This window comes from Meleagris gallopavo, chromosome 16 (assembly GCF_905368555.1).
Source record: "Meleagris gallopavo chromosome 16, MGAL_WU_HG_1.1, whole genome shotgun sequence".
Lineage (NCBI taxonomy): Eukaryota > Metazoa > Chordata > Aves > Galliformes > Phasianidae > Meleagris > Meleagris gallopavo.
The window spans coordinates 12,292,006-12,317,275 of NC_139419.1; the positions used below are offsets into that span (position 1 = coordinate 12,292,006).

A 25,270-nucleotide genomic window follows, 5' to 3' on the forward strand; every position below is an offset into this window, starting at 1 on the left:
GAAGGTGCGGTGCGATAAGCCAGCTTGGGGGGGGGGGGCGGGGAAGCAGCCGCCGCCGCCCGCACGGAAGGGGGCGTGGCCACCAGTGGGGGCGTGGCCTCAACGCGCACTCCCGATTTGCGCATGCGTCGCTTGTATTGGTCACGTGAGACAGGCAGCCAATGGGGAGTCGTGTTGTTGCGCGGTGCCCAAGGAAGGCAGGAAGGAAGGGCTCGCCCGCCCGCCGGTGTCCGCCGCGGCTCCGGCTCCTCGTCTGGCCCCGCCGTTACGGCATGCGCTGAGCGCCCGCACCGCCCCGTCCGCTGCGCGCCCGGCGCCCGCCGGCACTGCCCGGCACCGCCGCCCCTCCCAGGTGAGCTGGGGGTGTTGTTGCTGCCGCGGGCCCGTTCCGGTGGAAGGAACAGGCCGGAGCGCTCGGTTAGCTGGAGCCCTGTGGTGTGAGAGGCTCGGGAAGGGCTGAGGGAGCTGCAGTTGTTCAGCCTGGAGAAGTTTCTGGTGAGACCTCAGCGTGGCCTTCCTGTGCCTAAAGGGAGCTTAGAAACGGGAGAAAGAGCGGCTTTACACGGGGAGATAGCTATAGGATAGAGGGGAACGGCTTTAAACTGAAAGAGAGGGGATTCGGGTGAGAAGTGAGGAGGAAATCCTTCACTCTGAGGGAGCTGAGGTGCTGGCACTGCTGTCAAGAGCTGTGGGTGCCCCATCCGTGGAGGGATCCTGGGCAGCTTGAGCTGGTGTGGGCAGCCGGCCCGTGGCAGGGCTGGAGCTGGGGGCTGTGAGGTCCCTTCCAACCCAGCCATTCTCTGAACCGCTGCAGTTATGCCTATGGAGTTGTGTCGTTTGAGCTTTTAAAGGGAAAAGGTGAACTCTGGCCGAAGGAGCTGCTGGCTGTGCTCTGTAGCTGGGCATGGAAGTGCTACTGAAGAAAGGCGTTTCCTGGTTCAGCTGAGGTCAGGTGGTTCTGTGGCTGTGCTTCCAGCCTGTTCCCTTGCTGGACTAGATCTAGGCTCACCTTAGGGGACTCAGCCACCAGCATGCATCACTGCAACATAACCAGGGCCTTGTAACTCCATCCTTCACAGCAGGGCTTTGCTTGGGTGGGCACAGGGGATCCCAGCAGCACCGTGTCCTGTTCTGCTGCTACCTGGCAGCTCACGTACCACCCTGCTGCCATTTAACAGATTGCACTGAGACAGCTCAACTTCTGTGCCCTACCCTGTGCAAGCATTGTGCCTGTCTGAATGTGCCTGTGCCTTCAACACAAAGCAAGCAATACCTTGACTTACCATGTAAGTAGGGAGGCAGTTGCATGGATTTGCACGATGTGTCACGAGGTTTTTAATTGCAGCTGATTAAGCTGAGCCTTAAATGTTGTCCCAAAGATGTCAGCAGCATTTCCTGCCCCTGGCAGTGGCACAGGTGTAGTTGGTATTGGGAGAAGCACTTGGCTGCCTGGTTCTTCAGAGCCCGCCCTGCCCTGTACAGTGGGGCCTGGTATGTGTGCTATCCTTGTGGCAGAAGTAAATTCTCCATTTCTGCCTGCCAGACCCAAATGCTGAAGGCACTGCTGCTCTCTGCATGCTGTCAGGGCTGCTGTGAGCAGCATTACTGGTGACAGAGCACTTGCTTGTCCAGCTGCTGCTCTGCTTTGCAGGACAGCTGCTGGCTGCACAGATACCCCCAGGCCTTTGATAGTGAGGTGTCTCTGGGCAATGTAGGTGAAATTGAAGTGTGGGTGAAATCGTTTGGATGCTGGCTTAGCACTGGGGTTTGCTGTGTCCAGCACCTCTGAGCCCTCAAATGATTGCAGTTGCCATGTGTTTAAATGTTTCATTCTGCTGCCAAGCTGATCAGCCTGCTCTGTTGTGTTTTGCTTTGTGCTGCTTCAGCACCTTCCACACTGGGCAGTTTGTGCCAGGCACATAGGTGAGCTGTTGAGAACTGCAGGAATGTACCTCAGTGTCTGACCTTTACTGGCAGATGCATTAAAAGTTTGTAGCACACAGAGGGTTTGCTGGCTCAGGCACGATGCATGTTGTGTTTATCTTGCTCATCTCTGCTTATCCTGATAACTGTCAGAATCCTGGTTTGCTTCTGAGCAGCCAACTGATGTTCTTAGGGAATTGTGCAAGCATGGATTTTTCCCTCATGGTTAATGCAAATTGGAAACCTTTGCCTGTTTCTAGCTGGCATTCCTTATTTGCCTACCGACATGCAGACACTGCCTTCCAGTGTATTGGTCTTTTGGCTATGAACATGTTCTGTGACTTGAACAGCTTTGGATTTTGCTACCCTGAAAATCTGTGCCTTATCCCAAAGTACTGTTGGCAAAGTTTGGTGCATATCTATTAATCTGTTCTTCCCTCTGGTTGTTACGGATCTGCTAAACAGATTACACCTGGGTGTCTTTCCCTTAAGAACTCATGCTGGATTTTATTTCCTATCATTTATTCTGTTTAATCTGCCAGAGGTTCTCCCTTTCATCTCTGTGACTTTTTTCCTCTTTATGGGGGTGCTTCTGGTGCATTTTGGGAGTGAAGCTGATGGCTCTCTCCTAGCATGCTATAACCAGTGTGTGAAATATCTCCATTCACAAGCTGACACTGGAGGTGCCTCATACCCACCAGGAGCTGACTCAGCTGTGGCAGGCAGTGCAGCCACATTCCTGCTTTGTTCCCTGTGCTGAGTGACAAGCTGTTCAGCAAGAGCTCTGCCTTCTCTCAGCACTCCTCTACAGACTTTAAGCACTGACGTCTTCAGTGTGGGGCACTGCAAAAAGACTTGGAGCTTTACGCCTCGCTCTGCTTCCCCCTCTCCTAGCAGGAAGGCAGGAGCTGCAGCTGGTTGGTTTTCCAACGTTATTTGTAAGTCAGTTTGGAATTTCTTGGTTTAAACTTCTTGCTGTGGGTGCCAGAATCTATTTTGAATGCTACAAGCTTGCAGCAGAGCCAGTGGTGTGCTGAGCCAAGTGTGGGTGTCTCATGCTGGAGAACACCACTAAGAAAGGAAGAGGAAAGCAGCCTCGTTGGTGCACATTATAAGTACAGGTCTTGGAGAGCAGCGAGTCTGGGAGCCTGTCTGCCAGCTGGGGGAGGGAATATATTTTCAGTTGTTTTCAGTAGCCTCTGGAGGTTGGCTGCTGGTGCCTTTGTGATGGAGCAATCAGCTGTGCCTGAGTTGAGACAGCTCGGTAACGAGGACAGTGCCTCGTAATGGAGATGGGCTTGGAATTCCCTCTCCCAGCCTTTGCACTGTGCTGATTTCTGGCTCTTTGAGTCACTGCATGCATCTTGTCTGCAGCTGTTTGTTCTAATTCTGGGATGGCAGCGGGCCTGCATGCAGATGAGCTGCCCAGGGTTCCTGGTTCTGGGAGGAGCAGCTGTGCTGGATGCCCGCCGTGCTCAGTGCTCACGTGGTGCTGGCTTTCCTCCCGTCACCTTCTGCTGCTGAACGTGCCTCTGCTGGGACCCTCAGCCTTCAGCTCCTGCAGTGCTGCTGTCACAAAGTAGATTTTCTCTTCTGTGTCTCAACAAGAGGAGCTTTAACAGCAGAGCCCTCCTAGCGATTCTTCCTCACCGTCCCCCAGAGGAATGGCTCTATCTGGGGCAGGAGGAGGCTGAGCATTCCGCAGCGTGCTCTGGGGATGCTTTGTGTGGTAACAGCCTGCGTGAAATCACGGCTCCAGTGATGCATCCAGAGCTGTAGGGAGAAAGAACAGCCCTGAGAGCCACTCGTGGCTGCCAGGTTAGCATGAATGTGATTGAGCAAAGAACAGAGGATGCATGTGTGGAAAGATTTCTCTGACAGCGAGTGTTCTGATCTCAGATATAACTGCTGTTTGTTCCACAGGTACAGCTGATTTTGTCTTCTTGCTGAGTATCCTTTTGGGATCTATTTCACACTGTGATCCTCCCTGGCAGAACTGCTGCAATTCCAAGAATTTGGCTTTTGGATTTCAGTCCTTTGGCGAGTGAACTGCAGTCTGGGCACAGCAAAAGCAAAGTGCAGAGCCAGGAGCAAGGTGCCAATGCATTTCCTACAGTGATGTCTGAAGAGCGTAGGTACTGAGGCAGGTCTGGCTCAGCAGCATGGGGTGAGCCTGGAGAAGGGGCCTGGCCCACCATTCAGTGAGGTTACGTGGGAAGGCAGGAGTTCAGCATCTTTTCCAATCCAGTTGCCGTTTTTTTGTGTTAAATAAAAGGAGCGTGGTAACAGGGGTATCTGTGTGGGACATTCCCTGCAAGACCAGTAACCTAAAAATGCAGCATGCTTCAAGTGAAATGCAGAATGGAACTCTTTACTCCTTGGTTGGAATTTGGCCTTTGGCTGTTTTACATCATGTAAATCTGATCCCCAGCACTGGGTGATGTGAGGTAGAAGCACAGAGCTGTGCAGTCCTGCAGTGCTCGCAGCCAGCAGCAGAGCCCAGGGCTGGGAGAGGCTGCTGTGCTGCTGCCCTGTTTTTGGAGCAGCTCTTCACATTCCTTCCAGGCTTTGTCTCGTCCTCTTTATTTGCAAGTGGGACAGAATGTCGGATGTGAATAACGACTTTTCTTTCTCCCCTGGGAATCTTATCTTGTGGGGCTCTGGGGGTTGTCCTTGTGGCCATGTGGGGATTTGTTGCTGTGTTGGGAGCAGCCCCTCAGGGGATCCCAGCTCTGCAGTGCTGTGCCTGCACATCTTCCAGGCTACCAGCTGCCCTGCTTGTGCCCAGCACAGTCTGTTCCTGTAAGTGAGGTGCAGCTACTGCACACGTATTGGTCTCTGAAGCAGGGCTGTGATCTGGCAGAGCCAGTGCACTCCTTGTTGGAATATCTATGTGTGATTCCAGTTGGTATTTTGTTTAACTTTAGTCTTAGTTTATCTCAGGTTTATTCTGCCAGGGAACTGGGTGGTTTTATTTCTGGTCGATAGCATTTATATCTGGGGTTTTGATGAGCTTCTCTGGATGGCAGTGGAAATCCAAACAAGAATTTGTGTAAGTGGCATTGTAAGGTTGTTCATTCCTCAAATCCAGCTGATGTCTGCAGGATGCACAGAGCAGAAGCACTGTTAGGGCATGTCTAATAGCCCTAAAAAAAGGGAAGCCTTGTTAGATTGCTTGGCCAGGCTGTGGGAGGCATAGAATTGCTTGAAGGATTCATTGCACTGAATTCTAGTAAGTGTCATGCTTTGTCTTGCATTTAAACATCATCTTAGATGTAGAGCGTTGATTCAAGGTGGTTAACTAAATTTCTCTAGAACTAGAATATTATGTCGAGTTTCTCACCTTATTTCTTATATGCAAGAGCTCTAGAAAGGAAGGAGAATTTCCTGCTCTGGAGAAAAGTCTGAGCTGAGGTTTGTTTGGTGTGAATCACCTCATTCAAGGAAAGAAGGTGTCCCTTAAGCTGCTGGCTCAGCCAAGCTCCAAGCAAGACATGCACAGGAGGAGCTGGAGGTGCTGGTGGCAGCAGTGCACAGCCTGGGTGCCAAATATGATGGATTAGTTTACAGCAGGTTCCTCTGCAGCCACCCCATACACACAAAGCCAAAACTGCTTCCTTGTATCTGGGGCAGTAATGTTTTGCTGAATTTATTTCAGTAAAGTGAGGCAGAAGGCTATGGATACTCAGGGCCTTTATGCTTTCATGTCATTTTGAAATTCATTTGTATGCTAAAGATCTGCAGTTTTTAGGTAGGAAATGGACTTGAAACTGGCTTTTTTCCTTTGTACTTCTGATCTTTTGTTCAGGGGAAAAAAAAAAAATCAACCAAGCTGACTCTAAAAGTGATGCATAAAGCGGAGCTTCCCTTGGCACAGTCACATCCTGTCAGCTCCTACAGCAGTACTTGGCCAGCAAATGCAGATGAGATGTTATTTTCTCTGAAGTGTTTTGCTGCTCTAATTGTGCTGCTGTGATCTCAAGCTCTCCCTCATGGGCAGAGAAAAGGCTTAGAATTCAGTTCTGGTAGCAGCTATGATGGCTGTACTGCAGATGTACGTTGATATGCACTATGTGAATTAATTTCTGCCCTACAGTACTACAGAAATAATTATAACCTCCCTTTTCTACAGAAAAGGACAGTGTGAGGCTGCTCTCTGGGCTGTAAGCTTTTGGGTGTGTTGGCAAATAGCTCGGATGTTTCAGTCTCATCTGCTCCATATTCAGCTATTGTACTCTTTCCAACAGCATCACGTGCAGTTCCAGCCTCCTATCTGTTTTCCACATTAACTATCCCATCCCTGCGTGGTGGGGTTGGGCTTAAGGGAAGAGCTTTAGCAAGCTATGGGGGACTGAAGTGGAATTTAGTTTGTCCTGGTTGAAGAAGCCTGGTATAGCTGCCTATGGAGTAGCTTCCTCGGGCTGGGCACGTGCATGCTTATCTCCTGATGCTTCAGTGTCCCCTTGCTCTGCTTCTGGCAGAACGAAGTTATCAGGGAGCTGGAACTGAAGGTGTCTTCTCACAGCCCAGCTTTTGGACACAGCTGGGCTCAAACAATTGCTTTGGTGCCCTTGCGTGGTGTTAATGCCCTGTGCTGGTAACCAACCCTGTCCTGCACCACAGAGTGCTCCTGTGTCTGGTGTAGGCAGGCTGTGAGTTTTGGCACAGGTTGTTACTTCTTCAGAAACCATTTTCTGGCCATGTCCTTCTTGTTAGCTGTCTCTTTGTGTGATCTGGCCTGCGTATTTTTCCCCTGTTGGCAGTAGTTCACGAATATTTCAATTCTTAATTGTTAAGCAGGTGTTCTTCTTTCCTGCAGGTACCCATGCAGCCTTTTCCAGCTTCTGGAGGGCTGTCTGCAAACCAAACCGAGCTTCACGTGTTGCCACAGTGCCCGGCTTGCACCCAGCCTGCAGCCCAGAGAGCCTGTGGGGGAGGCAGCGATTGCAGCCACTTGGTGCTTCAGCAAGCAGTGAGGCAAAGAAAAATCATTACAGAACACTGGCACAGCTGATAATCAGCTTATGCATGAGGATTTGGAGTTCCTCTGTCATTAGTCTCGGTGGTGTCACTCCATGTCACTGCACTTGAGCATGGTTTATCTTGTAACTTTCTCTTCACTAGACCTACCAGATAACACGTAGTGCTTGCCTGGCTCTTAGAGAATATAATGATTGCTAAACGTGAACTGATCCTCCCAGGGATGGCCCCGTGCTGCTGGCTGAGTCTCCGAGGCACCCCAGAACCTGAACTCTTTTTTCATCCCTAATTTATTGACACTGAGAGGATTTGAAATGGTTGACTGAGAAAAGGCACTGACTTACGGGGTCATCAAAACTTCTCGAGAATGAGAAGATCTGTAGTAAGAAGAGCAATGCTGCTGCAAACCTGAGCTCAAGGGTGAAGTTGCGGCGTGTTGGGCTGTCACTGCAGGGCTGGCAGGTCCAGATTCTGACCCCCCAAAATGTTACACCTGTCTTAGCTGTCAAAGTAGTTTTAAAACCAGTGAGACTACAGATATTGTGTGGTTTTTTAGGTGCTTGTTGTTTTGAAACTAACATTTGGAGTGATTGTGAAAGCAGCTTGGTAAGTGTGCAGCCATGGTCCCGTGAAATAGCTGCGGTTCTTCCTGGGTTCTTCAGAGAGGAGCAGGTGAGCCAAGAAAGCTGGTTCACGTGGAGCTGGGACTGGACCTGCTTTGGCTGGAGGAACAGCAGGGAAAGGCATTTCGGAATCCTTAGGAGAAATGTTGGTGCGTGGTTCTGTGTGCTGTCAAAGCAGCTCAAACTCAGATCGTTGCTGTGTGGACCTTGTGTGCGTTTTTGCTGGTTAAGTGTTTTACAGAGTGTTATGATGGAACTTTTACCCTGCCCGAAGGGCATATGCAGCCCCCTGTGCCTAAATCTGCTCATCTCAAGTCTCTGAATTTAAAAGCAAGGGTGCTGGAGAGCTGAGCATCCCCTTCAGCAGCAGGCAGTACCCAAGTGCTGCAGTTTGCAGCTTTTCTCTTAAAGCATTTCAAACCCCCCAGCTGTATCAGCGCTCCTCCCAGCTTGGTGCAAACTGACTGAGGGTGCACTCAGCTGGAAGAACAACTCCCTGCACACCGAGAACTGCCCTGGCACAGACACTCGGCTGAGTTCCATTGTTCCTGATGTGCTTTCTTGTCTTGCAGGTGTGAATGACAGAGGAGGTGCCTCCGACCGCACTCACCGACGTGAACCTGCGTCTGCTGTGCCACGATGACATAGATGCAGTGAAGCAGCTCTGTGGTGACTGGTTCCCAATAGAGTATGTTGCTGTGTGGATATGGGTGGTGGGAGCCTGGGGCTAAGCAGGAGCCCGTGCTCTGAGCTGCAGCCCTGGGCTGGTGCTGAGCAGGCAGCAGTGCTGAAGCTGCTGTGCACCCTGGTGCTGCCGCTGGTGGTGGTGACCTGCTGCCACGAGTCCTGGTGTCGGCTGGAAGTCCATGCATGAGGGTTTTGGCAGAAAGATGGGCTTTGCAATCAGTGGTGCTTCCTGCAAAACACTCTAGGAGATGGGAAAGAGAGGGTGATGGACACCCTCTGCAAAGGGCTGTTGTTGAGGCCAAACCTCTGGATAGAGGAAACTTGTGCAAAACTCTGGTCTGAGGCCTCACAGTTTTGTGTTGGTGGTTTTTTTTTTTTTTTTTTTTTTTTTTTCATTAAAAATATTCATGCTTCTCCACTCTCTTAGCATAAAAGCTTTTGTATTAGTCTTTTTGGTAGGTCTGAAGGAAGGCTGTCCTCTGCTTTGAGCACCAGCTCAGTTCCCCACACGGTAAATGCTTGTGTCTGCACAAGCACGGGACTGTTTTCCAGGGGACAGCAATAGCTTTCTGTCTGAAACTACAGCTTCAGGTTTTAGAAACTTTAATCTTTTTTTCCCTTTGAGAGGGTTTATAGAGGATGTTAGCAGGCTATAATTAAGATCACAAACAACGAACCAGCAAAAGCATTTGTGGAGTTTAGAATTTGTACCTTTGCTTTAAGTAGGAGGCATGCTGAATTCTCTGGAACCTAACTAAGTGTATGCTGGCTTCCCCATGGTGGCATGGAGCAGGGAGGGCACCTGGAGGCTGCTCACGTGATATTATTTTGGTGCATATTGGTACAAAATAATATCTTTTTTCTTCCTTCCAGGTACCCTGACTCATGGTACCGAGATATCACTTCCAACAAGAAGTTCTTTTCCCTCGCAGCCACATACAGAGGCTCCATCGTGGGAATGATAGTGGCAGAGATCAAGAGCAGAACAAAGGTGCATAAAGAGGTATGAGATACTCTGCCCTTTGCTGCGGTGAGTTGGGATGGAGCTGTTTGGGGGATCTTTCCCAGCTCCACTCAGAAGCCATCCTGAACTGATTGTGAAGAGCCAGGAACGTGCTGCTTTCCAGCTGAGGAAGCCTGAGGGGTGGGGTGTGTTGAACACATGGTCTGTCACAGAAAGTCCCTTCCTGCTGGGGTTGGGCAGCTGCACTCTGATAGCAGACTTGCTTCCTGATGCGCTGCAGAGACAAATCAGATAATGCTGCTGAGGTCTCTAAACCCCTTTGGCTCTGTTGCCTGGCTGTTCTCAGTGTGCCTGGCCATTGCTGGTGGATGAAGTTCATGCAGCCAAGGGATAGCAAAAGTACTCCTGTCTTACATGAGTGCACTTCCTTAGCTGTGCTAGGTGAGTCACTCCTGTGAGCTGGCTTCCTGAACAACTTCAGTGTCCTTCATTTCACAGTCACTTCTTGAGCACAAAGCAGAGGTGGCCAACCTGCAGGAAGCTCAGGGCTCGGTGTGACAGAGCTTGGAAGCCTGGAGAGACAGCACAGTGTGCTCAGAAAGGGGAAGGAGAGGTGGCTGCTGAAGAGGGTGAGACAGGAGACCCCCAGGGTAGTGTGGGGAGGGCAACGTAGGAAAGCAGATTAAAAACAAAGCGAGGGAAACGTGGTGGGCTTAAAGGCCATCAGCATTGTGATGGTGTGGAACAGTCAGTAACACTTGTAGGAGCCAAGAGCACTGAGTGGCTTTGGGCTCTTTGCTCCAGCTGACTTCACCCCAGAGCTAGTCTAAGTCAAACTGAGTCTTCAGCAGCTAACAAAAGCCTCTTGTTCTAACCACTGAAAGCCAGGGCTTATCCAGATACTGTCCCAGACAGCTGGGCCTATAGAGCATGTTCCTCGTCCTCTTCAGCAGTACAGAGCTCTCCAGCTGATACGAAGCCCTGAGCAGGCAATGGAGTCCATTGCTGCTGAACTACAGGCTGATCCAGGCCCTGATGTGTAACTCAGCTTTGGCAGTGTGAATCCTTCTCCATAAAGAGTGCAGATACATTGTGTCCTTAGGGCTGCAAACCATGTATATAGCACGGACACATTGTGATTTGTGCTCTGTGGCTGGAAAGGCCACGTAAAGGTAGGAGTTCACCCAGGGGACAGCGCTCCTTTCTTTTTTCTCCGCTGTTCAGTGAAGATTCCTGCTTTGTTTTCATGTGTTCTGGTACAGGATTCTTGCTTTCTCCTCTGCCTTCCCAAGTACCTTACTAAACAACTTGTCCTATCTCTACTCAGGATGGAGACATCCTAGCTTCCAATTTTCCTTTGGACACTCAAGTTGCTTACATACTCAGTCTTGGAGTGGTGAAGGAGTTCAGGAAACACGGGATTGGTAAGTTGCTGCTAAATGACAATTCTGTTGCTGTCTTGTTTGCTACGTGTGGGTGGTAGGCATGGATGATAAAGCTGCACCACTTCACTCCAGGTTCCTTTTGACAAAACCTCTGTGATTTATCCCAACACTTGAAGTGGTGCTCTCACATCCCCTTTGTGTTGCTCGTGTGGCTTTAAACTTACAACTTAAACCAATAGAAGAAATGTGTAGAGAAAGCTGAAGGAGACTGGAAAAGGAGTGTAACTCAGACCTGATTTAGCCTGTCATGTCCACGTAAACTCTGAATCCTTGCTGCAACACGCAGCAGTTTTGCAGCCAATTGGGAATCTTGCAGTCAGAAGGGCTCATCTCTATTTGGAGCAGGATGTGGTTTGTCATCAGTAAGTGCCCTTCTGGTGCAATTTCGAGCATGATCTGTATCTTTGATCTACCAAAGGAAGGAGGTCGGGTTTGGCAGCATGACTCACTGTTGCACATCTGGAGTCTCTTCAGTGGATACAGCTATGGACTGTATCTCCCTTCTCCATTCCTGTAGAAAGGTAAAAATTGATACGATGCATAAGGACCTCAGTGGGAGGGCTGTATTTAAACTTACCTTAGAATGCTACTTTAGATAGATTATCTGTACACAGAACAGTGCTCAGAGAAGTTAGTAAAGGGGTATTCTGTAAAACTGGGGCTGTTTGAGGGCCCCTTCAGTTTCCAAATCACCATTCTTTTCAGCTCCATGTTGCTGGATTTTTTGCCTCACAGCATCAGCATTTCCTGTATCCATTAAATCCAGGCAGCATGTCCAAACCTTTGCACTTGTACCTGCAGCAAAAGAACCTTAAGGAGCTACTGCTGCTTTTTCTGAGAGCTTTCCCTTTCCAAAAGTTTTTCTACTTGTGTTTGAAGCTGCAGTCTTACATGTAGGAGGTTTTTCACTGCGAGTACACTTTGAAAGTACTGAAGCTCTGATTTTTGCTGGCAGACATTAGAAGCTTTTTGTTTCTGGTTCTCTGCTCTTCTCAAACCCGAATGCACTTGGCTTACTGTGAGCTGTGAGTGGCATATCTGATAACAGAATTAAACTGCTCTCCCATTGAGGTTTCTGTGTCTTTTTGTGCTTGGTTGATAACAAATTCCTACTAAGTCTTAAGTAACTGTAGGGTCAACGCTGCTGACTTCTGCTGTGAAATCCTGCGGGCTCTGCAGAAACTCAGCTGTGCCCTGAGGATTGTGAAAGAGCACGTTTCATCTCTGTGTTTGAATTAGCTCAACTATTTCTTTAGTCTGTTGTTAGTGCTGGGAGGAGTTAGTCCTGTAGGTTCTGCTGGCTCCTTCCCACGGTGAGCTGGCTTGGATGAACCTCCAGGTCCCATCTGCTGGGGCTGCAGTATCCTCTGTGCCCTTCTCTGGTTTCCCTGCTGCTCTCCTTTCCTCATGGCTGAGCAAATACAGGCTGAGTGAGACAACGACTCGCCCTTCTCCTAAGAAGGGAGCTTAAATCCTACCAGTTCTTTTCTTTAAATTTCGTATACTCAATGCAATAATCTGCTTGTCAAATCCTGTTGTCTCTGTCTGTAAAATAAGTGAGCAGATGGAAGCGATACCACTGCAGGTGACTCAGTGGCCTTATGCAAAGCTGGGTGCTGTGTGGTGGGGATGGGTGCTGCTGGCAGAGTTACTTTGTGGTCACTGAACCAGAAGGGTTTGTCTTTATCAATCTGTTCTGTGAAACCAGGCCAGAGGTGAGACAAGGTTTCCATTAAAACCCTTTAGTGCTGCCCTGTTGAATGTCCTCACGACGCTTTGGGGAGCGGGTGGGATCTGATCTCCTCCACGTGTGCAGCAGTTGCTGCTTAGCTGCTGGGTGCCAGAGATCTCAGCCAAGAGCCCTGCAGAGCTGTGCTGGCCCTGAGGGACGCAGCTGCACTGCCTGATTCTGCTCTTCTTTCTTTCAACAGGTTCGCTCCTACTTGAAAGTTTAAAAGACCATATATCAACGACTGCCCAAGATCACTGCAAAGCCATCTACCTGCACGTCCTCACCACTAACAACACAGCAATAAACTTCTATGAAAACAGAGACTTTAAACAGCACCACTATCTTCCCTATTACTATTCCATAAGAGGGGTCCTCAAAGATGGCTTTACCTACGTTCTGTACATCAACGGTGGACACCCACCCTGGACGATCTTATATCCTTTTAGCTCAGCCTGATGTCCAGCGAGGCATGCGAGGCAGACACCAGACCATGTTTGGGCCTAAAAATAGCAGTTCAGCCAAGTGTGACCTGGCTGTGTCTGAGGACTCATGCCTGCTCAGATGTGAGCTTAATTGGACTGATTTCCCTGCAGCCAGAAGGAAGGCAGCGTTAGACAGGTTCAGACCCACTTGTGCCCAGACTTCCCCAACTCTACTGGGAAAGTGAAGGATGGGAAATTGAATTTGAAGCTGAAGCCAGTTTCTGTGCATGCTCGTGTTAAAGCAGCATACCAGGCACGCTTTGCTTGCATGGTGCAGGATTTGGCTGGCACTGTGGCAGAAAAGCCCTTGGTCTTGCTTCCTGCCACTGGGCATCCTGTGACCCTGGCCTGTTCTAGGTCTCAGCTGGCTGCTCTCAAATTGAATTTGGGAATTATGTCAGGTGTCATTGGGTCCTGGTAAAGAAACTTGATCTTTCTCAGGTATAGCTAATTAGTCCAGATCTCTCCAGACAGATGAGTGTATTTCAGCCCCTGCAGTAAATTGCTGTGGAGTGCCAAGGAAGCTAACAGCTGCTTAGGCGGGGTATTTCCCACACAGGTTGCAGCTGAGCTGGAGTTGTAACAGTAGCTGATGGTTGGCTACTGACTTCTAATCTTAGAGGTCTTTTTCAACTTTACCGATGCTGCTGTTCTATTTCCAAATCGTCTTATTTTGTGGTGCCAGGTATACCTGCTTGTGACAGAAAGGAGCAGTCATGTAGTGTGAGGAGCTGGTCTGTCTAATAGCTGAGCAGAGCAGCTCTCACCGTGTCAGAGGGTCTCTGTAGCAGGTAGCAGCCCATCGAGAACCTCAGGTTATTTCTGAAGTTATAAGTGTATGTATGTATGTATGTATATATGAGTGTGTCGCTATCCTTAACAGATGGCCACTGACTACCTGCAGCACATCGGATCAACACTAGCCAGCCTGAGCCCGTGTTCCATTCCGCAGAGGATATACAGACAAGCCCAGAGCCTTCTCTGCAGCCTTCTGCCATGGTCTGGCATTTCTGCCAAGAGTGGCATCGAGTACAGCCGGACGATGTGACTCCATCAGCGGATGCACACAGCACAAAGGTAGGTGCCTGAGGGCAGGCTCCCTTCTGGCCCACACCATGGCTGTGTGCCTGGCCTTGTCTGGGGAACTGGGAGTGTGTGCTGGGGCTGCCTGCCCACCTCCCTGCTGTGCCAGGTGTGTGAAGCATTGCGGTGCCCTGGCCTCCAGCTGCCAACCTCCTGGTTTCATGTGAAGGGAGTTTGAACTCTCCTCTTGTTTACATGGGCTCGGAGCTTTAGAGCAGATTAAAATTGTCCCTGCTGCCTCTGGCCCTTTTCCCAGCCATTAGACCGGCTTTGATGGATGGAGTAACTGAGCCTCCGCTTTACTGACACAATGTCCAAGCTCAGGAACCGATAGCCAGTGTGCACAGATCTGACCAAAGTCTGTGGAACAGTGGATCTCCAGTACACTTTGAGACCCATTAACAACTGTTTTCTCTAAGACAGCTTCCCCCTTTGTCTTTCCTTAGGGATTGTTCTTCCTTTCATCTCTTGAACCATCTGGCTCTGCACTGATTCCAGTGATGATGGCTTTTGGTCAGTGACCCACCCCTTGGAAAGGACTCCTTATTCCACAGACTGACCAAGATTTTGCAGACTTCACCCTGGACAGGCTGGAGCCCTGACTCACCCTGTGGGCTGGAGCCTGTGAGCACTCCTGGGAGGCCGGGCTGCCAGGGGGCGCCGGGCTGAGGGCTTCCATGTCACCGGTCTGTGAGCATGTCACACGGTCCCTGCCACTTCCCTCGCCTCTGGATGGTTTGCTTGTATGTGATGTGGAGGGGTTCAGTTGCTGCTTCCACGCCACAGCTGCTGAAAGCCGTGTGAGTGAGGTGCACTGTGAGTGAGCAGTGAGCACCCTGGGAAGAGGGGAGCTGGATGCCTGCGTCCTGCCCTGCTAGGGAATCCAGGCAGGGCATCTGCCCCAGGTGAGAGTCAGCCCCAGCCCTTCAGAGGGGGGGTTGTAAAAAGTACCTGATCCAGGATGCACTGAGTAGAAGGCAGGGGATGAAATTGCTATTTCATAGTGAAATATATATTATACTGTATAGATCTTTCTGCCTCTTTCCAAGCTGGAACAGAGCAGGGAAGGGCCTGGAGCTGTGGGACCACTGTGGTAGGCAGAGCCCTTCCCCTCCCAGCACGCATCCTCCCTTGGCACTGGGGCTGCACACTTGCAGGATTTTTAGGGTAGAGTGCTGCACACAGATCCCTACAGCTCTTTGTTGCAGAGAAGCCCCCCAGCTGCTTGCTTGCATGTTCCAGGCCATAGCGTGCAGGCATTGCCATGGGGCCACACTGTCAGCTGCCCTCCCTGCAGCACCAGGGCCAGACTCAGGGGCTGTGTTCCCTAGCACCAAGTAGCTGTGCTGCTGGGAGAACCCTGAGGCTCCTGTGTGCTGCAGCCAGGGCAGGTCCCTCCACGATCCCTGCCCCTGGGAGTGAGTGCTTTGCTCCTAGGCTGGGAGTCTGCAGCTCCATCAGCACCAGTGCTGGAGGTGTGGGGGGCACCGCTCCCCTCTGTGTCCCCACTGCATTTTCTGCCCTGGTGAAGGCTTCTCACACTCATCGCTGTGCTCCTCCTCCCACGCTCGTGCCCCTCTTGGAAGTGGGGCTTAAGTGAAGGGCAGTGTAAGCTGTGCAGGTTCCTATGTGCAGGGCCAGCTCTGGTGGCAGGTGAGGGCAGGGAATGGGATGAGCCATAGTCTGGGCCAGGTTTAGGCCTAGAAAGAGCAAACATGGTAGGAGCTTGCAGCCCTGATACCATACAAAGTCGTTTCAGTGTTTGTAAGCCCCTAAGATGAGAATCAAACAATAAAAGGATGTGGAGGAGATCTCACTGCATGGTGCTGTGCTGGTTCATGTGAACAGAGGCCCTTGGCTCAGAGCTGCTGGCACAGCAGGCAGTGCTGGTGCAGCATTTCTCTGCTCTGCACAGCCCTGACTGCAGGAAGGATTTCAGTCCAGCTGATGGTCTGGCAGATAATTTATTTGGGGGAAGCAGAGGCCCCAAAATCTCACTGCTCACTTTTCTGGAATGAGAGCAGGGCTGCCTTCACGAGTGGTTGACAGGAGAAAGAAAATGTATTTCTGGGAGCAGGATTACACCTGCCAAAGAGTGCAGTGCAGAGAGCTGCAGGGTGAGCCAGGGCTGGCACATAGTGCTGGCTATGGTGCAGCTGGGGAGGTTCTGGCTGGGCAGGGAGACCATCCCTGGCTGGGGCGTGGAAGTAATGCAGTGTGGGCTCAGCCTGTGGCTGTCAGCACTCCCTGCTTGTGGGGCTGCACAGCTGCTCCCTGCGTGCTGCAGCGAGGCCTGCAGACACAGCCCAGCAGCAAGCACAGCGTGGTGCAGCTGCATGCAGAACAGAGCGTGCCAGCACTGTGCACAGTGCGGCAGAACTGCTCAAGGCCTCACAGCAGCACGTGGTTGGTTCCCTGTGTGCATTTTGCCCCCCGCTACGGGATTCAGGCAGTCCTGACCTGCTCACGGGGGTGCTTGGCAGTGGCATAACACCTCCTTACCTGTGCCCCAGGGGCTCCACCAGCCCTCATGCACATAAGGACACCGCTGCCCTTTGCTGCAGGCTCGGAGGCTGCTTGTGGGTCCCTGGCACACGGCTCCCTGCCCCCACGGCCCCATGGCTGTGCTCACAGTGCTGCCCGTGCTTTGGCTTTGCTGAGGTGTGAGCCGGGCAGCTCTGTTACCTGCAGGCCCTGCCCTGGGCTGCTCCCAGTGGCCCCTCATCACAGCTCTTGCACTTGGGAGCCCCGAAGCACTCTGTCACCCTCATTTGTATAACTGTTTTTTCCTTCAGCTCCGCCACTTCCTACCTGAACGTTTCTCTTGGTTTGTATGAGTTTATTTAGTAACCAAAGGTCCTGCTTTTCTTTGGCACTTATGTTCTCTGGACCAGAATGAATCTCCTTGTTCCTGGCACTGATCTGACATTTCCCCCCACCCTCCATCCCCAGCTCCCCTCCACCCTTCTTCTGCCCCTGCACACCCCAACTCCTCAGCTGCTGCCCTTAGGCACGTCCCTGGGGGACCAGACTGGTCTATGTGCTGTCCTCCTGTCACCCATCCCCTATGGCGTCACACCCCCACCTCACAGCCCGTTATTTATTGAAGAGCACCATGCTGCTGCTGTCAGCCTCTCTCTAAATGTCTTCAATTAAACCAAACCTCTTTTGTGAGTCGTTCGTTCATCACCATGTGCAGGCATCTGCCTCCACTCACTGCTCAGGACCTTCTCCCAACGCTGCACTCTGCCATGACGTGTGCAGCAGCTCTGTGCTGGGTGTGGGGTGCTGCCCGCTGGCCACCTCCGGGGCCCCTGTGCAGGGCAGGATGGACACAGGCAGCAAATAGGGAAAGCAACACTCCTGCCTGAGTCCAGTGCCTCCAACGGTGGTGGAGGCAGCTCTGCTCTCACCCGGGCTGAGCTGAATCAGCAGCTGTGGTGCAGTGACCACAGGTTGGACCCAGGCTGGGGCAGAGCTCAGCACCAGAACGCGGATAGAAAGGGAAAACAGAGCTGCCATGGTACAGGCAGGGGCTGGAGGGTTTAGCAAATGGTTTCTGCAGCCTGCAGGACTGTGTGCTATGCAAGGGTCCTGCTGCAGCTGTGGGCTCAAGGCAGCTGGACCAGGCATTGAGTGCTCATGATCTGGCAGTGGCAGCTGTTAGAGAGCAGTGAAGGACCACCACACACAGCTGCTCTGGCACCTGTAGCAGAGCTGCTGGCATCAACCATGTGCAAGAACTGTCTTGGGGTAACCAAACAGTGAAAGCTTCAGAAGTTTGCAGAGGTGCAGCACCCCAAATCCTGCGGCACCCTCCGCCCTGCAAGCTGTCCTGGCCCACAGCCAGAGAGGTGCTTTGCTCGCTCCTCTCCAGACAGAAGGGCCCCTGCAGGGACAGCAGCTCTGCAGCCTTCTGGAACCCCCCAGTGCTGTGCGCTGGCAGTCAAGAAAGATCCCCGACTGCAAAGCGTTCAGCAAAGCCATTTATTCCACTTTCCTGCTCCCACAGACCTCCAGATAGAAACCCACACGACTATGTCCCAGTGCCCCAGAGGGAATTCAGTGCAAGTCACCGCGGGCACCAGCATTCCAATGGGAGCCCAGCCTCGCTGCTGCCAGCAGAGCAGAGCCCTTCTGCCCACAACAGCAAAGGCGCTTTATCAGCAGCCTTATTCCTCAGCTGTGTCCACTGCAAAACACAGCTGCGTCCAAGTCCACATAGGGCATCTCAAAATAAGAAGTTTTGTTCCTTAAAAATGAAACCGGGACCTGAAAGCAGCAGTGTGTCCCTGAAATCAAAGCGTAATTCTAAGGCTTCAGCACCTTCACATAAGCACATGAACTCTCTGCAGGGGGCTGCGCAGATTGATCTGGGAAGCTCGCTAGAGTTTAATGGCCATAAAAATACATAGCTTTCCCCTGCTTCAGACAATTCCAAACCCTCCTGGCTACACAGTGGAATCTCGCAGCCAGCAACTGGTTGGAAAGTTAGAAGAAAGTCTCTAGTCTCCTCACCCACTTTTAATCAATTACAAACACGGTGGCATCACTCCATGGCTTCAGCCACCGGCTGCTCCAGCACAGTGTCTGCCCCGGGCTGCGCCTGCAGCTCCGCCACCACGGCCTCAGCCCCTGGCACGGCCGCCAGATGCTCCAGCACAGCCTGGCTCTCCAGCCCGGCCGCCTGCTGCTCTGCCAGCTCGGCCGCAGCGTGCGCAGCTGCCTGGTTCTCTCCGCTATCTGCGTATTCATTGCCTGCTCTAGCGGCCGCCGCCAGCTCGTTCGCCTGCTTAGCTGCTGCCACAGCCGCGTGGTCGATCGCCGGCTTCTTCGGCTTCTGTGTGGCAGCCACTGCCTCGGCCAGCTTCTCCTCCGGCACCATGTTCAAGATCTTCAGAGCAAAGAGCAGCTGGAATTTGGCAGTTCCAACGAAGGAGTTGGCCAGGAAGTTTGGCAGCCCACCCATGCGATCTTTCTGGGTGTAGAGGGGGACACGGACCATGCCCATCACCTGCAATGGCACAGAGAACAACTCAGTGGAGATCACGGCACCCCCCAGCCCCGCACCCCCACCCCAGGACCCCCAGCCCACAGCCCCGGTGCTTGGTCCCCCCCTACCCCCACCGCAGCCTGCTCTCACCTGCCTCCAGCCCCACTGAAGCCCCTGCTCTGCCTCTCCCCACACCCCCAATTCCCTGCTCTCCCAGTCCCAGCCCCGTTCCCTGGTGAATCCCGCTGCCCGGACTCCTATGGGGATCCCCGCTTTCCTCTCCACACCCAGCCGTATCCTCAGCAGCACCAAAACCCAGGGCCTGCCACCTCTGCTCCCACTGGCGCTCCCTGTGTGCTCAGTGAGCACCTAAGAGACCCCCCCACCCCTTGCTCAGCTCTTAGAGTGGCTGAGCTGCGCAGGAGGAGCTCGTGCTCCTGCTCTGCTTTTGTGGGACCCTCGGAGAGCGTGGAGCAAAGCAGTGCTGAGCTTCGGCTGCAGGTGTGAGACGGACCCCGCCCACATCCTGGTACAGAGCAGGTAAACGGGGTTCTTCTCTACTGAGGCAGCAAGGGGCAGGGCTGGAGCCCGCCGCACGCCGAGGTGCAGCCCCGGCTGCGGAGCTCCCGGTGGCCGCCGAGGACTCCAGGCAGCGGGCGGAGCGGCCCAGGGCCCCGAGGCGGGGGGCGGGAAGGGGAGCTTTGTGTTCCCCGCAGCCGCGCGCGGCCCCTCCCCACGCGCCCCACCTCCAGCCCGTGGTCTCGGGAGTGCACCGCGCTGATCTCGATGGTGTGCAGCTCCTCCAGGGTCAGCTGCCGGGCGTATAAATGTGCCACCACGCGATGCGGCCCGTCCGTCAGGTGCGAGCACAGGTAGTCGGCCTCCGTCAGGCGCACGCAGCCCAGGCCCAGGCCCAACACCCGGTTCAGACCGTCCTCCAGGGACCAGTACCGGCGGTCCACGAACCCCCCGGGGAAGCCCAGGAGGCCGTCAAAGCGCATCTGCATCTGCAATAGGGGGCGGGGGTTAACGGGCCCGGCCCGAAACGCGCCGCCCTGGGCCCCGCGCTCCGACTAGGCCCCGACCCCATCCCGTGTCCCCTTCTCCCGTCCCCGGCCCCGGTCCCCGTGCCCCGGCCCCTCCCGTCCGTCGCCGCTTACCAGCACGGCGTAGCGCAGCGGGATGCGGCCGAACAGCATGCCCGGGTTGGGCGCGTACAGCATGGCGTGGCACGAGTGGCTCCAGCCCGGGCCCAGCCGCATGGCCTCGTACCGCGTCAGCGGCTTCAGCTCGGGCACGCCGGGCACCCCCAGAGTCGGCAGCGGCGGGAGGGACCCCGCGCCCGCCGGCAACGCTCCTACGGCCGCCATCACTCCCATGGCTCCCATGGCCGCCATCGCCTCGCCGCCCGCCCGCCGGCCCGCTCTGCGCACGCGCGGACGCGGCGACGTCGGAGGGCGGGATCGACGGCCGCCGACGGCCAATGACGACCCGTCGCGCGCCGCGCGACGAATCGGAGCCCGGCTCCGCCCGCCAATCCCCGTGGCCGTCTCCGGAAGGGGCGGCCAATAGCGACGGCGCTCCGCGGTCCCGTGACCGGCGGCCAATAGGAACGCGCGCCGCCGCCCGCGCCGCGCGCCATACTAGGTAGCGGCCGCTCGAGGCTCGCGGCGCCGCAGCCCAATGAGATCAAAGCTGGGGGTGGGCGCGCGGCCGTCCCAGCATCCTCCGCGCGGCCCCGCCGGAGAGCACGCCGGGAACGAGGCGGGCACGTGCCGCACCACAGCCCTGCCGCCCCCGCCCCCCCAGGCCCCGCCCCTCCGCCCGCCCCCTCCCGCAGCAGGAGGCCGAAGGCGGGGCTGACCGCGGCCTTTATTCCTACAAACATAGAAACGCGCGGCGCGGCGCCGCCCGGGCACGAAGCAGAACGAAGGCACACGGCGGCGCCGCCCGGTCCCCGCGGCCGGGAAGGGACGGGGCGCGGCGCTCCGCTCCGCGCGCGGCGCTCCCGGGGAAACGCGCGGCGCCGTCCCGGGCGGGCGCGGGGCGCACATCGGCGGCGGCGTTCGTCCTCCCGCTCCGCCCCGCCCCTCACGGCCACCGGCGCGGCCCCGTCCCGGGGATCCCGCGGGCACGGCTCCGGGCGCGGGGCCGCTCACGAGAGGCGGTGCTCGTCCTCCAGGTGCAGGCGCGTCTGCTCGAACAGAAGGGGCTGCGTGGGGCTGGCGGAGCCGCGGCCGGGCAGCGTCTGCGTGAAGTCGGACGAACCTGCGGGGGGAGGAGGAGCGCGGTCGGCCGTAGAGTCGCGCGGTCCCGCGGCAGCAGGGCGGGAGGTGAGGGCGATGCGCCGCCAGCCCTGCGGAAACCCGGCGCGCGTACGGGGTCGGCGGGACGGCCGGGGGAGTGGGGGCGAGGCGGCAGAACCGCAGCTGCAGCCCCGCCGGGCTCCGGGAATCCCGGACCGTGGTGCTCCGGCGCCAGGGGGGATGAGCGTGGGGCGGGCAGGGGTGAAGGGCAGCGCCGGGACGGCTGGCACGGATTGCTGGAGGGGGTGGTGGCCTCCAGGACCGGAATCGGCCCCGGCGGCAAACGGGGGCACGGCCGTTCTTGCCCACGGCGGTCCCAGGGTTGCTGCTGCCCCACCACGGCGATGAGTAAGAAGAACGGAAGACGTACCAGCTTACTCCTCTATACCAATAGAGCAGGAATCAGGACCCAGTGCTGCCCAAGACAGGAGGGAAGAAGGCAGACAGAGAGGGAAGGAGACATTAGAGAGGTGCTCAGCACAGCCTGCGACTCGATGGAAGAAAACAGGCTGCAACGAGAACGGTGGAGCCAAGGCCCAGCACTGCACCCCACAGCCATACTGCCAGCAAGGCGGGGCCCGTTGGCCCTTCCCCGACCTGGGGTGGGCTAGTTCCCCTCCTTAGGTCAAAGGGCATTTTGAGGCTGTGTTTGGTGCTGGGAAACAGGAGCAGGGAGGTCAGGGCCCAGGCACTAAGCTCTCACCCCAGCCCCTGCTCATTCTGGCCCATGTGGGCAGCACCCTGCTGGCACCCTCCTGCCAGGGACAGGAGGCCACAGACAAACAGTCCCAGGTGCTGTACCAGTGTCTTGGCCCAGAGAGGAGAAAGGGGGGAAGGACAGAAACAGAAGGGTGGGGGAGGTATAGAGAGAAAGGAAGACGTTCCCTCTGTTAGCCCCCCTCCCCCCCAGCAGGCAGCTCTGTGCACTGAGGGGATGCAGAGCCTGTGCTCCAGGCACATCCTGGCCCCTGGAGTGACATCTGGGCCCCAGTGGAGGAAGGGCTGCAGCACTCCGGGAAGCCAGTAGTGAGGTATGGAGCCCACAGCCTCCCCCTTTGCCACCTCACAGCACAGCACACACCCAGCAGTGCAGCCACTACCTGGCAGGTAGACATCGACCGGAGGGTCCGTGTCCGACTGCGTCAGGCTCCTGTGCTCCCCACAGCCACCATCCTGCAGGACATCTTCGACAGAGGGAGGACAGCCACCTGGAAGCAGCCAGGAGTGCTGCAGTGAGTGCCGGGCGTGAGGAAGAGGCAGCTCAAGGTGCTGACAGGCTGCTCTTCATACACGAGCCAATGTTCCCCGCATGCACCCAGCGCACCCCTCTCACCCCATCCTCATGCTCTCATGGTGCTGAGTACCACACACCCTCACTGTGGCATGGGACACACTGTGTGCACAGCCCTGTCTCAGCAGAACCACAGCAGTACGTGCCATCTGCCCTTCAGCAGCAAGGGCAAACAGCTCATGGCACGCACAGCTAGAGCCAGTGCTGCCCTGGAAGAAGCTGGATCCACAGCTGGGCACGGCTCCCTTGCAGTGCAACATGATGCATGGCACCAGGAGCAGCTGCTGCATGAGGAATCAGGTGTGGGCTTTTCAGATGAGCTGGATCCTCACCCAGGCTTCAGGATCAGCTTTGCCTACCAGCCCCCAGAGGCACCCTCAGCCATCCCTGGCAAAGGACTGAATACGGGTAGAGGCAATGAGGGGGGAAGGAGCCCAGCTCTGCTGTTTGGAGCACAGAACTTCAAGCAAAGAGACACACCTGGCAAATAAACTGGGGAGATCTGTTGGTTTTGCTCTCCCACTTCTCAGGAGAAACCCTGGCAACTTCCCCTGGTAAAGCATAGCAGCTCAGAGCAATGGATTTCAGGGACTGCACAGTTCTGAACATGTATGTCCAGTGCCTGTCCCCTTCACAACGCAACACAAGTCTGACAGCCCCCAGGACTGAGTGCACACTCACTTTTCTGCAGGGATGAGCTGTCCTCCATCTCTTCCCCTGCCACACTCTGTAAGGAGAAACAGCACAAGTTACTTCAGCATCTCCTGCACTTGTCTCTTCTGTCTCTCTCCAGAGTGATGCTTGAGGCAGGGACTCATTTCAGGATGGGAGTGCTCTATGGCACCATAGAGTGTTTTACAGGCAACAGCAGCAGAAGAGCTCTGCAGATGCTGGACATACAAGGTTCAGCTTCCTGCTCAAACTGCTCAGCTCCTCCAGGAACGCAAAGGGCAAATGTCTGCCCTGATGTGCACTGACTGCAGTTCTTCCACCTCCCAGTTCCCAAAGCCCAGTTGGATGCACAGGCTGTGTCCTGAGGCATGGAACCAGGTGGGTGAGTGGAGGCAGACCAGACTGTTGACTCTGGGCTCTCTGTTACACCGAGGAAGCAGTGACCACTAAGGAGACAGTTTAAGCCCCAGAAGCCCTGCAGGACAGCTCTGGCTCATAGCACAGACTTACTTCTGGGGAGCTGGTCTCCCTCAGGACCAGCTCGCCCTCGCCCAGTGCTGGCTGTGAGTCCGAATCCTCAGAGAGCTTCTCTTCATCCTCCTCGTGAATTGGTGATGAGGGAGACCGTAGTGTGCTGCAGTAAGAGAAACTCTGTTTGGTGGTGGCAGTTCCAGGTGTCACCACCCTGCCCCATCCCACCTTCCACCAGCAGCATTAGATAATTCAGAGCAGGAGCTCAAACTATTGAGACAGATTCACCACAGCTCTAAAGATCAGCTACACAGAGAGCAGCAGCAGCTCTGTGACACAGCCATTCAGTGTACTTTTAGCACAGCTCTGATTTCATGTCCTACCAATGCGACAAAGAAGCAGTTTCAGTCTTTTTCTTTCACTTCCTTTTCCTTCTCCTCCTCCTGACAATTTGAGGATCTTTCTCCTCTGCCAGATTTTTGACAAGAGGGTACAGAGCTAGTAAGCAAACACAAGGTGTGTGCAGGAAGACCCTCATTCTGCACCTCCCAGGGCAGCACCACCTCTACCTCATTCCTCAAATGCTCATTAGCCAAACCAGAACAAGGATGGAGAAGGCAGTTGGGTCTGGGGGAGCAGAGCCTGTGGGACAGGATGGAAGGGCACAGAATGGGTGATTCCAGCCCTGGTCCCCTCTGTTGCTTGGGGTGTGCCAAGCCCTGGAGTGGGCTCTTTTTGTCAGGCAATGACTTGCTGTTGTTGATGAAGTGGCAAAAACTAATGAGCAGCTGGAACACAGCAAGCAGTGCCCAAACAAACGCATTACGACCCTGTATCACTCAGCTTTCTATATGGCTCAGCGAGGGATGCTCCACAGGATCCACATCTCAACCCAAAGTCATCAGAGGAAGCCTCAGAAAACAACTAAAGGATCTCAGCATTTTGTTCTCTGAAATTCAGGTCACTTCTCCATTCTTTTGTTCCCAGGGAACTCTGTGGAAAGCTGAAATCCTGCAAGGTTTGAATGTCACATGCAAGCGGAGGCACTAGCTGCATTGAAAAGGAAGACATTCCCACCCAAAGACTAGGTGAAATTTCCTTACTAAAAATCCTTTGGATGTCAAAGCTAACTCCCAGGAGACATAAGCTGGTCTCTTCAGGCTGGACACAGAGGTGGTATCCCAGTTCTCTCACTGCCATGAGAACCTGCTGGCCTCCTAACAGGATGAGCTAGCAATGCCACCAGTGATTCAGAGACACAGCTCCCTTTCAGCACCCAGTACACATGGCCACAAGCCCTCAGGGCTTACAAAGGAGCAGACCCCTCTGCCCCCATGCTGACCTATCTGGAGACTTGCTCCGCTTGCCCTTCTGGTGGCCGCTCTCCACAGCTCTGTCCATCCCAACAAGCGGTCGGTTTGCAGGGGGCATCCCATCCACCATGCCAGAGTAGTTGATTTCTTCATACAGAGGAGCTGACGGGATGGAGGGGGACACAGAGCGAAGGCCATTCAGAGCTTCCAGCAAGGAAATAGGCTCGTAGCCTGGAGGGATGTTGTCAGAGCTCTGTGGGTGAGAAGAGAGAGGCAAGTTAAGAAACCCTCACAAGGCTGGAGAC

General features: G+C 54.5%; 3 protein-coding genes and 1 long non-coding RNA gene across 9 annotated transcripts in view; 2 read left to right on the forward strand and 2 right to left on the reverse strand.

Annotated features, from left to right (window-relative positions):
- The first annotated feature begins 151 nt into the window (after positions 1-151).
- On the forward strand, positions 152-17,093 carry NAA60 (N-alpha-acetyltransferase 60, NatF catalytic subunit). Of its 3 annotated transcripts, none has more exons than XM_010719381.4 (7): positions 152-352; positions 8,099-8,214; positions 9,087-9,216; positions 10,505-10,601; positions 12,554-12,788; positions 13,728-13,913; positions 14,366-17,093. In XM_010719381.4, exons 2-6 carry the CDS (start codon positions 8,105-8,107, stop codon positions 13,882-13,884), a joined length of 729 nt encoding a protein of 242 aa, XP_010717683.1. In that variant the 5' UTR covers positions 152-352; positions 8,099-8,104; the 3' UTR covers positions 13,885-13,913; positions 14,366-17,093. The 3 variants fall into 3 exon arrangements, with proteins under 3 accessions (XP_010717683.1, XP_019476233.1, XP_031411679.1); XM_019620688.3 differs by lacking the exon at positions 152-352 and adding an exon at positions 477-495; XM_031555819.2 differs by lacking the exon at positions 152-352 and adding an exon at positions 3,720-3,741.
- Positions 17,094-17,892: 799 nt separating this feature from the next.
- Positions 17,893-20,366, reverse strand: NUDT16L1 (nudix hydrolase 16 like 1). Its single transcript, XM_085238092.1, has 3 exons — positions 20,073-20,366; positions 19,659-19,919; positions 17,893-18,933 (listed from the first exon to the last, which is right to left on the reverse strand). Exons 1-3 carry the CDS (start codon positions 20,307-20,309, stop codon positions 18,469-18,471), a joined length of 963 nt encoding a protein of 320 aa, XP_085094218.1. The 5' UTR covers positions 20,310-20,366; the 3' UTR covers positions 17,893-18,468.
- A 399-nt stretch (positions 20,367-20,765) lies between these two features.
- MGRN1 (mahogunin ring finger 1) overlaps positions 20,766-25,270 on the reverse strand; it is a 47,770-nt gene continuing 43,265 nt past the window's right edge. For 2 of the 4 annotated variants that reach the window (XM_085238090.1, XM_085238091.1), the window contains 6 exons: positions 24,995-25,218; positions 23,692-23,815; positions 23,191-23,236; positions 22,319-22,426; positions 21,589-21,633; positions 20,766-21,180 (listed from right to left, as the gene is read on the reverse strand). In XM_085238090.1, coding sequence (XP_085094216.1) covers positions 21,593-21,633; positions 22,319-22,426; positions 23,191-23,236; positions 23,692-23,815; positions 24,995-25,218 — 543 coding nt within the window. In that variant the 3' untranslated portion in view covers positions 20,766-21,180; positions 21,589-21,592. The remainder of the gene's footprint in view (positions 21,181-21,588; positions 21,634-22,318; positions 22,427-23,190; positions 23,237-23,691; positions 23,816-24,994; positions 25,219-25,270) is intronic. The other 2 variants (XM_085238088.1, XM_085238089.1) reach the window with 1 other exon arrangement.
- LOC146543258 (uncharacterized) lies at positions 21,105-24,157 on the forward strand. Its single transcript, XR_014886900.1, has 2 exons — positions 21,105-21,245; positions 22,288-24,157. It is a non-coding gene; the product is annotated as an uncharacterized LOC146543258 (long non-coding RNA).

Coding starts and splice junctions, on each gene's coding strand:
- NUDT16L1 (XM_085238092.1), bottom strand. CDS start 20,309: ATGGCGGCCATGGGAGCCATGGGAGTGATGGCGGCCGTAGGAGCGTTG. Junction 19,920..20,072: donor CGCTGCGCTACGCCGTGCTG/GTAAGCGGCGAC, acceptor CCCCTATTGCAG/ATGCAGATGCGCTTTGACGG. Junction 18,934..19,658: donor CCCGAGACCACGGGCTGGAG/GTGGGGCGCGTG, acceptor GTGCCATTGCAG/GTGATGGGCATGGTCCGTGT.
- NAA60 (XM_010719381.4), top strand. CDS start 8,105: ATGACAGAGGAGGTGCCTCCGACCGCACTCACCGACGTGAACCTGCGT. Junction 8,215..9,086: donor GGTGACTGGTTCCCAATAGA/GTATGTTGCTGT, acceptor TCTTCCTTCCAG/GTACCCTGACTCATGGTACC. Junction 9,217..10,504: donor GAACAAAGGTGCATAAAGAG/GTATGAGATACT, acceptor ATCTCTACTCAG/GATGGAGACATCCTAGCTTC.